General features: G+C 38.6%; 1 protein-coding gene across 1 annotated transcript; it reads right to left on the bottom strand.

Annotated features, from left to right (window-relative positions):
* Positions 1-11,538: 11,538 nt before the first annotated feature.
* On the bottom strand, positions 11,539-11,976 carry LOC109210490 (uncharacterized mitochondrial protein AtMg00810-like). The gene has a single exon (XM_019373913.1). It carries the CDS (start codon positions 11,974-11,976, stop codon positions 11,539-11,541), a length of 438 nt encoding a protein of 145 aa, XP_019229458.1.
* Between the last annotated feature and the right edge of the window lie 999 nt (positions 11,977-12,975).

The following is a 12,975-nucleotide window of genomic DNA, read 5'->3' as shown; positions in this document are numbered from 1 at the left end:
CCGCTTGCCCGATTTGAATCACAATCCTTTTTTGACTTGTAGTGCCCGAAGGGTTTTCACCATCACGCCTCTCTCATTTTGGGTCTTTATCTCATCTCACCGTCGTCTAATGGTGCCCGTGAAGGTTTTCACCAATAAGACTCTCTCATTTTTGATTTCTCTCAGCTTTCATCGCCTTGTGGTACCCGTGAGGGCATTTATCATCAAGACTCTCTCATTCTTCATTTCCCTTGTTTGGACCGGAGTGTTGCCCCTGATATGGTCCACCTCTACTCGCTTTACTCGGCATCTCTCGAAGATTGATCGGAAGGTCTTTCTTTGGACCGTAATGCAGGCTTTTGGACAGGGTTAGGAAGAAAAGGTATCAAAGGCTCAAAACAATTCAACATGGGCTCAAAATTACAACTTTCGGAATCAGATTTCTCACAACAACCACAACTTCTGCCCCAGTTTCTTACTTGGGGACTTTTGGATTTTTATTTGGTGTGACTGAACCTCAGAGAGAGGCTGCCTACGTACCCTTTCGGGATCAAGTCAAACGTAGTTCAGGTTATAGAATTACTTCATTGTTGCGGTCTTTCCTTTTCTCCCACTTTTCTTTTCTTTCTTTTCATTTCTTTCTTTTTTCTTCTCTTTTCTTTTCTTTCTTTTCTTTTCTCCTCTTTTTTTTCTTTTCTTTTCTTTTCTCTTCTTTTTTCTTTTCTTTTTTTTCTTTTCCCTTTCTTTTCTTTTCTTTTCTTTTCTTTTTCCTTTTTCACTGTTTTTCTCTTGTTTCTCCACTTTCTTTCCCCGCTCGGGCTTACGAGTTTTATTATGATTCCGAAAGAGGGGTATGCAAGAAAATAACCGAGGCTCAAAGGGGTAACAAAGGATAAAGTGTTTGGATAGTAGAACAAAATGCCTTCGTCATTCCAATCTCCAAAACATGCCAAGTACAAACTACACAATTAAACAAACATGAGGAAAACATATGTAACATCTTTTTATTGCACCAGAATTACTAACCATACCCACACATTTGCCTTCTACATTTGTCAATTACCCAGCACCATTGGACAACAATCTCGGTACCATGAACGGCCCATGTAGACTTAGGGGCAAACTTGCCTTTGGTTTCAAATCGATGTGGCATGATGCATTTCAACAATATTTCTTTATGTTCCGTCTGCCCCCAGTTTCACACAATTGGGCTCGAAGTGATCCCAAAATGCCCTTACTTATTTCCCTCGAATGTCCTTACATTTTCAACATTGTTTCATCGCTTTATTACTAAACTGTCTTTTAATACCAGGCTGAGAATTATGCGTGCATGTCATGTCACCAGAACCAGCATGAAAAGAATTGTAAAAGGAGAAGAAAACTGAAACAAAATGACCAGAAATGGCAGGAAATAGAGAATTGCATTAGACTGACGGTGAAAGGGTTTAAACAACGAAACAAGCAAACTAGACTAGAGTTACACCCCTTGAACAAACCTAAACAGCACTACACAAGCTACTACGACGAGACAAAAAAGACAAAGTGAAAGGATAGAAGGGTTTGAGTCACAAGACAATATCCGGATTACAACCCTGAAATAACCCGGACAACAGAAATGACAACAAAATAAACCACCAAAACTCCAAGAGATGGAGCGTCTTCCCAATTACCAAGCACGACGTCTTAGCCACTGAATTTCACACCAAGATTGTTGGAATTTTCACAAGACTTCATCACGTTGTTCTGAGCAAACTGCTTCTGGGTTTCTTCTGCCGGCTCATTCTCACAATCAATCATACCCACCATATGCGTCTCATTGTGCACAGGAGATGGATCTTGGCCAGTGTTTGTTGCATCTGGATTTTGCACGACGATGTCGCCTGCATCAATAAGCTTTTGAATTGCATTCTTCAGATTCCAACATTTCTCTATGTCGTGCCCCAGAGCACCTGAGCAGTATGCACACTTTTGAGAAGGATCGAATTCTTTAGAGGAGGGTTCGGCGCTTTTATCTGAATCGGCTTCAACATGTCGACTGTCCTTAACCGTTGAAACAGACTGGCGTATGATTCTCCCAACGGAGTGAAGGTTTTCTTCTTCCGTAACCTCTCATTCTTAAACGCTGGATTGGGCCGAAAACCTGATCCGGGGTGTTTTTGGTAAGCTCGCGGGGGTAGATGGGCATTATGCTGAGCTGGGTACTGGATGTGCGACTTTGGGATTTCTGAGGAGAGAAGTAGCATCGGGGTGGGTCCTCTAGTGCATGAGGACGATGTCGAGGCTGGAAGTGTCGATCAGGAAAACCTGTCGGATCGTCTTTTCTGTTCCTTTTTCTTCCAACCAAGCTGAATGGAATGTTTGAATGGCTTCCGAACAGCTCACGATTTTGCCTGACTTGATCCTTTCTTCTACTAGTTCCCCCATTTTTAACACATCATTGAAAGGTTTTCCTAAGGCCGGGATCAAATGACTGTAGTAGGTGGATCCCTGGGCCTGTAGAAAAAGCTTAACCATTTCTTCCTCGCTGATCGGGGGACTGACTCGAGCAGCTTGCTCCCTCCGTCTGAGCCCAAACTCATTAAAGCTTTCCTCCGGACTCTTTTCCAATTTAGATAGCGAGGAACGGTCTGAGGTAACCCTCGATTTGCATTGAAAGTATCGGACAAAATCTTGAGCCATGTCACCCAATGTAAACCACTTATCAACATCTTGACGGGTATGCTAGTCAAAAGCTGCCCCAGTTAGGCTTTTACTGAAATATGCCATCATCACGTTATCTTTCTCTCCAAAAATCCTCATTTCGTTGCAATAGACCCTCAGGTGGGCTACCGGGTCTCCACGCCCCTCATACAAGTTAAAGTTTGGTACTTTGAATCCTGTGGGCAGGCGGGCGTCATGGGGCACAATCAGTTCTTTGCAAGTCATGTTACCCTGGCCTCCCACTTTTCGCTTGTCCCTTAAGGACTGTTCTGTGCTTTTCAACTTCCTGGGTACCTCATCTCGCCCTTCTCTCCCCGTAACCCATTCATTTCTAACATGAAACTGCTCATCCTGGGAGCTCTTCTTGCATGGATCAAGGACCCTGTGGGCAACCTCTGGAGGGTGAAATTGGGCATTACGCGCTTTGAGTGGGTATTCATTGCCTGGGGTAGTGGATATGCCATGAGAGTAATTTCGGGGAGATGTAACTGGAGGATGAGTGATGGAGTTACTAGGGTAGTTGGGAAAATTGTGATAAGCGGGTGTATCTGGGGAATATGGAGGATCATCTGGCATTGTGTTGGGAGTTTGGGTAAGGGTAGCGTCCGGGAAAACTGATGGTGGCGGGGGTGGCTCCTTCCCAGTCATCCAGGCTTGATACATGTTTGTCATGTGTTGTCTCAGCATCCGCACCTCTTCAACCAACCAGTTATCCCGTTCCACCAACTGTTGTCGAGCACCGGTATCAACCAACTCAGTTCTCTTGTTGTTTGCCATTGCCTTTTGTCCTTGTGTTGTAAAGAAGAGTTACCACTTTAAAACCACAAACCAACCACCTTTCTGGAATGACATGACAAAATGAAACCATCACGTTAGCGTTAGGGCATTTAACATATTGGTACCCGCACATTTGGGGAGTGAATGCACCTAGGCAGTTAACAGTTCCTATTATGCTTTTGATCGGTCGCATGCGTCATCCCGGCCTTTTCCTTATTTCCAATTGCAAACTTTCTCTTCCTTTGTTTTTCTTCTTTTTTTTTCTTTTTTTTCTTCTTCTTTTCACTCTTGACTTTGTCTTCTCTTGTTCCTATTTTCTTTCTTTCTTGACTTTTCTTTTCTTTCTTTCTTGTTGTTCCGCTATTTTCTTTTCTTTTTTCCTTTTTGTGGTTTTTCCTCTCTTGTTTTCTTTTTTTTTCCTTTTTCTTTTGGTTATGGTCGAATCCTATGGAGATTGCCTACGTATCATGACCCCGCAGGAATCAGACCAAGCGTAGTTCTTGCAAACAAATGCGAAAATAATGAAACAATTTTGGGGAATTTTTCTCAATTTTTCATTAATCATAACCGCGATTACAAAAGCTACCAGACTATTTGTTTTTCTTTTTCTCAAAAAGGGGAGTTACAAAAACAGACTCAAAACAAAATACCGACTCGATTAACTAGGAATACATCAAAGCTTCAAACCCTGGGGCCCGCGGGGCATCACTCGGCATCGCCACGGGCCTGCGCAAGACTGAGAAGGTTCCAATGTCAACTTTAGGCTATTTAAAGAAAGCTAGCCATGTAATGACTTATTTTGACTTTAAAAAAGAAGAGTGGCTATTTTTTCAACAATATTTATTTTGAGAAAACAAAGACTCGGTTTTGCAAATACGGCCTTTCAGCACTTCCGAAAGGGAGATTTTAAGGCAGTGCCCGCAAACCATTTAAAAATGACTCATGGTGGCTGTTCTTGCAAAAACAGCCTTCCGCCGCCCTTTTGGGGACATTCGGCTTATTTTAAACAAGAATGGCGGCACTCGACTTATTTTGGGGAGAAGGATGAAAGTATTTCCCAGATTGACCAAAATGTTCCTCCGTACAACATTTGTCTCCTCATCATCAGTCTCAACTTGCAACAAACATTTACCGGTACTGAGTGCTCCAAATCGGTTTGCCATTGTAGTTACGTCCTTGATGCAGATTCGCAGCCAAAACAGTGTTCAATGCTAGACAACCTTTAAAGAAAAATGAAACTTGTACAAAACAAAATAAAGTGTTAGCATATTCGTCATAACAAATAAATGCACTAAAATAATGAAATATATGATTAGATAGATTAATCCATGATATGGTTAAGAAGGAGCCCTAAACTAGAAACAATAGCCTAAGTTGCGAAATGGATGGACGAGAATGACTTGTTATCTGGACTTGGACATGAAATGATTCTAAATTTATTTTAGCATTGACAAATCATAAAGTTATCGAGGCCTGAAATATGGTATCAAGCATTTTGAAGTTATGGGAGAGTACCTTGACTCATGCGCCAAAATTTAGAATCAATGGGTGCGTGAAGATTAATCTCGACGACCCAAAATAAGACGATATAGACACTTGAATTGAATAGGTGAAAATATTAGAATAATATGACAATGCAAATTGACCAAATAGTGGCCTTCTATTGCTTGGTAGATTGAGCAAAGTTTGGACATCTACCCGCTTGGAAATGTGTGTTGGCACGAGGTTGAAGTTCTAAGAGATATGAAGCTATGAGACGAATAACAGAGATACAAGATTACGTCGGAATTGGAAAAAAAAATTAGGGAAGAATTGAAAATTATGTAAGGCAGGAGTGGCAATATTTAAAAAAAATTTTGTAACTACATTTTGAGAAAAGAACGCGAATAAAATCAACTAGCGAAATTAGATAGGCAAGATATTTCATACCATAAAAGATTACACCAGTTTTTTTTTAAAGAAGTTGGAATGCTATCTTGCTATAGGGAATAAGATGCTCATAGTTGTGTAAAGAAAATTCTTATGGCTAGTTTAAGGCACGAATACTGAGAAATTTCATGACGAACCGAGCCTATTGAAGGATTTGCGGGCAAAACGTCCTATCTTATGAATAATGGAAGATCATGCCCAAAGACTAAAAAGATATATTAATTAGACTCTAAGAATTGGAGAGGGCCTAAAAGAAATTTGGACCTAAGTAAATACCTAAACGGTGCTCTAGAGTCGTTAAAGAGCGCTAAGCGCGGAATGATGGTGATTATTAATATTATTGTTATTATTAATAAGTCAAGAGGATGATATACAAATAAAAAAATATGTAAACAAATAGAGTATATATCAAAAATTAAAAAAAAAAGTAAGCAAGCTGGATAATCAATATTTCCATCTTCTGAAAAACAACAAAATGTTAGTAAAAATAATAAAGTCAAGTAAGCGACGTAGCAAGTAAGCAAGCAAAGCATGTGACAGATTCCAAAGCATAACAAATAATTCTGCGTCCTAATATGCAGGGGGGCTCTTAGTGCCAGAGGTAGGCCTAACGTGTATTTGAAAGATAAATATGCCATTATGTATTATTCCATTTCTATAAATTAATAATTCTATTTTTTAAAAGAAAATAAATAGATAACTGCTTAAACATCTTTCTTTTTTTTAAAAAAAAAAAAGAGTGTATTTTTATCAAAAGAACAAAAGAAAGTATAGTATATTATATTATAATTAATTAAGTAATTCTATTTTTCAAAAGCAAAAGAAGTATATGAATCGCTTAAGCCATTTTATTTATTTTTACGTAAAGAAAATCAAAAGAAAGTACAATAAAAGATATTTTTGTCATATGTAAACTTCTCGTTGTTCCATTTGAAAACTTTACACATGTTATAAAAAGATAGTCATGCTCCTTTAACTAGGATTTAATTAATTTAAAGGAAATGATCCACATAATTGGCATGTTCACCCTTCAAATAATGCACATAAATATGATAATTGTCACTCGGGGTTGAAAACTCACTTGGACATTTGGGTAAGGTTAACTAATGGATTTAATACACCTCGGGTATTAAGCCACCTAAGGTTAAAATGATGCATGCTCTTAAATGGGTTTTGGTTTAGCTCTATCTTAGGTTGACTAATAGTGGGTTAACTAGACTGGTCTGCTCCCAAGTGGACAACTTGAGAGTGGAAAGCACATGACTGTCGACTGCACCGCTGATCGACTTACCCACGAACTTTCCCCTAAAAGGTGTTTTTAGTAGTGCACGGCCGCAAACCGCGTAACCGCTAGGTGTGTGCTTTGTGTGAATTTTCCAAAAGTGGAGGAAGTAAATGGGATTGACAAAATAATAATAATAATAGATGAACAATTCATAAAATATAATTTCTCATATAACGGCAATTCAAATAAGCATCATAAAAATTAAAAACACACAAATTAATTTTTATTATTAACCTAAGTTTGTTGTGGTTTAGAACCTAGAATCCCCAGCAGAGTCGCCAAGCTGTTATACCCTATTTTAACACGGGTCAAACTAGAGTATAACATATTGGTAATTCTGAAGGTTTAATTAATTAAAGAGAGTCGCTACCTAATTATTTTAACGGTGAATTAGGACACCAATTTTAGCTAAATAATACTTAAGGTTAAATCTATTTTAATGGCCCGCATAACTTTAAGAATATGGGTAAGGGTTCTAATTAATCCTATAGGGAAGGTTGTTAAAGCACCCTATAGGATCCGTTAATACGGTTAACCGGCCAAACTTAGGTTGATTCATTATAAGTAAAAAATTTAATATTTTTATGCATAGTTGGAAAATACAATGTGACTATTTTTTATATATACTAAAATATTACTAAATGAGTAAAACTTGAGTTTGATATGCCAAAGAAACACTACAAAGGCCATTTTTTCGAAAACCTTAATTAGACTTGAACATTGTAAGAAAGAAGCAAGCTTTTTATGGACAAATGCTGACAAAGAACGCTACGTATTTCCAAAATTGATGTGGGCAAATATTTTAGAAATAAATAAAGCCATTATCTCAAATTGTTGATTTTAAAATCCCTTAAGACTCATGTAAATAAAATCGGCGATTTATTATTAACTTGAGTAAATGCCACTAAACAAAATAAAATTTAGCTACCAAATATAATATAAGACAAACCCCAAATAAATCGACAATCATAAAGAAATTAAACAAATGATAGAGAAAAAAAAATGAAAGACGCCATAGGCGTCCCCAAGCATTTCGCTTGTTTTCTTGCTATCCGGGACTCTATGGAAGACGGTATGGGATGCGACGACTCCATGCTCGGGTAGTGTTGAGTCTCAAGTGAGACTCCAGTTTTGCTCCAAGTGTTCATGCAAAGTAAAAGAGAAATAAATAATTAGAGAAATTATTTGATTCTTAGCAATGTAAGATATCTACAACATTATATAAATCTTCAATTCACAGAAAGAAAAAGAAAGAACACCCGAGATGTGAGATGCTCGTATTTCAAATACACATCCTTAACTAACTCACTTCTCAACCCAAGTATCTAAACAAACATAATAACTATATATGAAGAAAGAGACTTGAGGTAGTGAATTACATTCCCATATCAATGAGTACCTTGCGATAGTAGGTACTATTTTATATCCACTATTTGCTTTCAAATACTAAGAGAAATGCAAGATATGTGCCATATCTTTGCATCAAAATTCTTTGCTGTCATTTGAACTCCACAAATAATAGCATCTTTTTCTCACAGATATTGGCATAGATGTTTAAAAATAAGAGAGGAATCAAGCTCATTGGAATGTATGCAAGAAAGATTAGGAGATGATTTATTTCAGTTTACATTGTAAAGGTTAAGAAATCACTGTTTGTTGTCGGCCTTGTCGACATGAAATTAACTGAATAGCTCTAACAATCAGATGCTCATTATGCTATTACTAATAGTTTGGATGTGGGAAAAAATCCTAATGGTCTGAAAGGATATTTTTGAGTAAGAGCATGGCTGCGTAAATAGTTTCTACATCCTCCAGGGCTACATTAACACGAAATATTTAAGTTCTGGTTTGGACAAATGAGTAACTTAAGTCACAAATGATAAATCGCAAGAGGAGCGTGTTGACCGCTCCCTAGAGAAGGGGGACTTTTGATTCTTTTCATTCGTGATTTCTCGCCTTTCTAAAGAAGATTTTCGCAGGTGGTGTTTACTTTTAGAACATAAAATTAATCAAAAGAGCACCTTGCAATAAACTTTAATTAAAATTTGAGTGGTAAGCTAGTTATGACTAATGACGCCTATGCCATTCAGTTAGGTAAGGGGGCAATTATTATATCCTAAAAGACATGGTTTCTGTACATGGAAGATTCTCAACTCAATAAAAACATAAAGATAAACTATGAAAATATTCATCATGGAAAATTGCAAGAAAAGAAGAGATAAAGAACTATGATGTTTTTGGGTGATCACTCACACTTGTGTTTTTTGCAAAAGTAATCTCCAAAACAAATCTGCCCTAATGTGGCCGAATTCCTACTTCTTATAAGGGTTTTACACCAAGTTTTTCCGACTTGACGCTTTAGTCCCTGGCTTTTCCGCATTCTGCCGCGGTCCCACCACGGTTACGCTAGGACCGCGGCCAAAGTGGTCCTCTGAATCTTTAATGATGTTCTACCGCGGTCCTACCGCGGTTACGGTCTGACCGCGGCAGGCCAAGTTCAGCTCTGGTTTTGTCTCTTCGCTTGGTGCACTTCGTGGGCATTGTTTGATTGGCCTCCTTTTCTCCGTAATTGATCCCAAACGTGCTCCATCGACTTCTTTCATTGAATATAGCCTGCAAAGCATGAAAAGCACTAATCAGAGCATTTGGTTATCATTTTTTACCACAAAGCTATACAAAAATGTGATTCTTTAGGGTCCAATTATAGTCTAATTCACCTATTATCAGAGCCCTTAGTTCCTGAATGTTGAACACCTGTATTTGGGCCTGAGGCCGTAGTTTATATGCTTTATGCATACTTGGGCCTGAGGCCGTAGTTTATGATTTATGCATGTTTGGGCCTGAGGCCGTAGTTTATGCTTTATGCATGTTTGGGCCTGAGGCCGTAGTTTATGCTTTATGCATTTTCGGGCCTGAGGCCGTAGTTATGTATACGTATACTTGGGACTGAGGCCATAGCTTGTGCACATATATATTGGGCCCGAGGCCGTAGCTTATTCAGATAAACAGGTTGTTCATCATTCAGAAGAGGGAGTATTCATATCTTTACTTCCTTTGTTCAGTTCAGTTATCAGTTATTATTTCAGTTACCAGTTATCATTTCAGTTATCAGCTATCAGTTCAGATATCAGTTATCATTTCAGTTATCATTTTAGTTATCAGTTATCGCTTCAGTTTCTATTTCAATAGTTATCATTTCAGTACTAATTATCAATTCTCAGTTACCAGCTTAGTTTCAATTTCAGCATTTATAATTCTTTCTTTTAGTTGCTTTACATACCAGTGCAATTCAAATGTACTGACGTCCCTTTTGCCCGGGGCCTGCATCTCACGATGCAGGTAATGATTTACAGGTTGACGATTCAGAGTGCTAGGATTCTCGTACCAGCTATTTGGTGATCCCTAGTTCTTTCGGGGCATTATCATTACCTTACAGTCTTCAATATTTTCAGACAGTCAGTATTTTTAGTGCTTCATTAGAGGCTTCATAGACTAGAGTAACAGTTAGACAGAGTCACAAGCTTTTCATGTTAAGAAATGTTGGCATACATATATGTTTCAGACTTGTTTTAGTATTTTCGCACTTTGATTTATATCATCCAGACTTTCAGTATATCAGCATGTGTTAGTTTATCTTCCGCATTCAGCATGTTATGATATTACATGTTGATTCAGCCAGCCAGTTGGTTCGCTCGGTCACATGTAGTTAGGCACCGAGTGTCGTGTTACGTCCGGGCCAGGTTCGGGGCGTGACAAGAACCACACTCCACATAAGTCTTAAATTTACCATTTTCAATCAACTCTTTCTATTTTGATTTTAAAAGCAAGTAACCCATAGCTTTCGTATGCCATATTCTCTTAAAGATTAAACATGTCATAAACACCTTATGTGAGTTGAAAGTCAAACAACAACAACAACCCAGTAAAATCCCACTAATGGGGTCTGGGAGGGTAGTGTGTACGCAGACCTTACCCCTACCCCGAAGGAGTAGAGATGCTGTTTCCGAAAGACCCTAGGCTCAAGAAAACAAAAGGACAGAAGGACAAAAGGAGACAATATTGGTCACCACAAAAATCATAGGAAAAATAGGAACAACATGAAATCCAGAAGAAAGATGCAAAGCAAAAGCTATTAAGTTTCCATAGACGAGGACATGCATGAGGAATTGAGAGAAGAAGCAATCAGAGAAAACTCCATTGTTATTAACGACTGGAGAAGAAAAATAAGCTAAGAAGAGAAGGAGCTAACTGATATACACATGTCTAACTAACACTACTAATACATCTAATTAGTTAAATTAGTTACCAACTTCTAACTTGTACACTTTAACCCCTAAACTATCTGTACATGCATTAGAACCCTATACTATCCCGGCTCAATACTCCCCCTCAAGCTGGAGGGTAGAAAAATATTCTTCACTCCAAGCTTGCAAAGCATATGATGGTGTTGTGTTCGTCCAAGTCACTTAGTCAATAAATCTGCTATCTGCTCCTGTGTTCACATGTATAGTCTTGATGATACCAGCCTTTATCTTCTCTCTAATGAAATGACAATCAATGTCAATGTGCTTTGTGCGTTTATGAAAGATAGGATTTGCTGCGATTCTGATCGATGCCTTGCTATCACAAAATAGAGCCACAGGTAATTGCAACTTGACACCTAATTCACCAAACAGACCAACGAGCCACACAAATTCTGCTACAGTTGAAGCCATGTTTCTAAACTCAGCTTCAGCTGAACTACATGCCACTGTTTCCTGCTTCTTTGATTTACAAGAAATCAAAGCATTGCCAAAAAAATACTAAGTAGCCAGTGACTGACCTTCTAGTTTGAAGGCATGCTCCCTAATCAGCATCACAATATGCCTTCAAGTCCCATCACCTGGTGATGGTAATAGCAGCCCCTGCCCTAGTGCACTTTTGACATATCTGACAACTCTCTTTGTTGCATCTAGATGAGATTGTTTAGGAGAGTGCATGTACTGACTTAAGGTTTGTACAGCAAATGATATATCCGGCCTAGTCATTGTTAAGTATAGTAATCTTTCCACCAATCTTTGAAACTCACCAGCATCCTTCAAGAGAGGGTCTTGAACGGTATTATCAGAGGAAGAAGCCAATTTGTCAAAATCAACAGAAGTCAATTTTTGGTTTACTTCTAATGGTGTGCTAGAAGGCTTGGCCCCAACCAGTCCAAATTCTGAAATTAACTCTAATGCATATTTGCGTTGGCTCATGTATATGCCCTTATCTGATCGAGCAAACTCGATCCCAAGAAAGAATTTCAATTCTCCAAGATCCTTCATTCTAAAACACTGCTGCAAGTTGGCCCTTGTCTTGTTAATTTATGTAATGTTGTTCCCAGTGACTATCAAATCATCCACATAAGCGAGCACTAGAACAAGGTAAGTATCAGTTTTCCTGGTAAATAGAGAGTGATCATAGTGGCTTTGAGAAAATCTCATGGTCTGTAGTGCCTCAGATAACTTGATATTCCATTGTCGGGATGCTTGTTTAAGGCCATATAGGGACTTATGTAGCCTGTATACAAGGTACTCCCCCTGTTTGGCAACTCCCTTAGAGAAACCAGGAGGAACAAGCATGTAAACTTCTTTAACTAAGTCACCTTGCAAGAAGGCATTATGAACATCCATCTGATAAAGAGGCCAACCAGAGGAAGCTGCTAGTGCTACAATTGATCTTTCTGCCACCATTTTAGCAACAGGTGAGAAAGTATCAGTGTAGTCAAGGCCCTTCTTCTGTGTGTAACCTTTTGCTACAAGTCGAGATTTGTATCTCTCGACCTCACCTGAAGCTTGATATTTAATTTTGAACACCCACTTACACCCTATAGGTTACTTGCCAAGTGGTAGTGGCACCAAGCTCCAAGTCTGATTATCCTTCAAGGCTTGAATTTCTTGTTGCATGGCATCAACCCACTTAGGGTCCTTAGCAGCTTCAGCAAAAGATCTTGGTTCTGTCTCAGAAGATTAAGCAGCCAAGCATTTGGAGTAGTGAGGTTTCAATTGAAGATAGCTGACAGAGTTGGAAATAGGGTAGGCACTTTTCTGGGAACTCACATAGTCCTGCATCCAAATGGGAGTTCTAGAAATTCTAGAGCTCCTGTGAGGTTCAAAATTGTCTTCATACTGAGGTGATGGTGAGTGTGCAGTAGTTGTAGAATCATCAGTAGGTGATGTAGAAGTATCCATAATAGTTGGTGTAGGAGAATCATCAATAGGGCTATTGAGTAAGATGTCTTCCTACATATTTGGAAGTGGAGAATCTATGGGCATTATATCAAA

This window comes from Nicotiana attenuata, unplaced genomic scaffold (assembly GCF_001879085.1).
Source record: "Nicotiana attenuata strain UT unplaced genomic scaffold, NIATTr2, whole genome shotgun sequence".
NCBI classification, from domain to species: domain Eukaryota; kingdom Viridiplantae; phylum Streptophyta; class Magnoliopsida; order Solanales; family Solanaceae; genus Nicotiana; species Nicotiana attenuata.
Note: the sequence above shows the minus strand (reverse complement) of the source record. Positions and strands in the feature narration are given on the sequence as shown.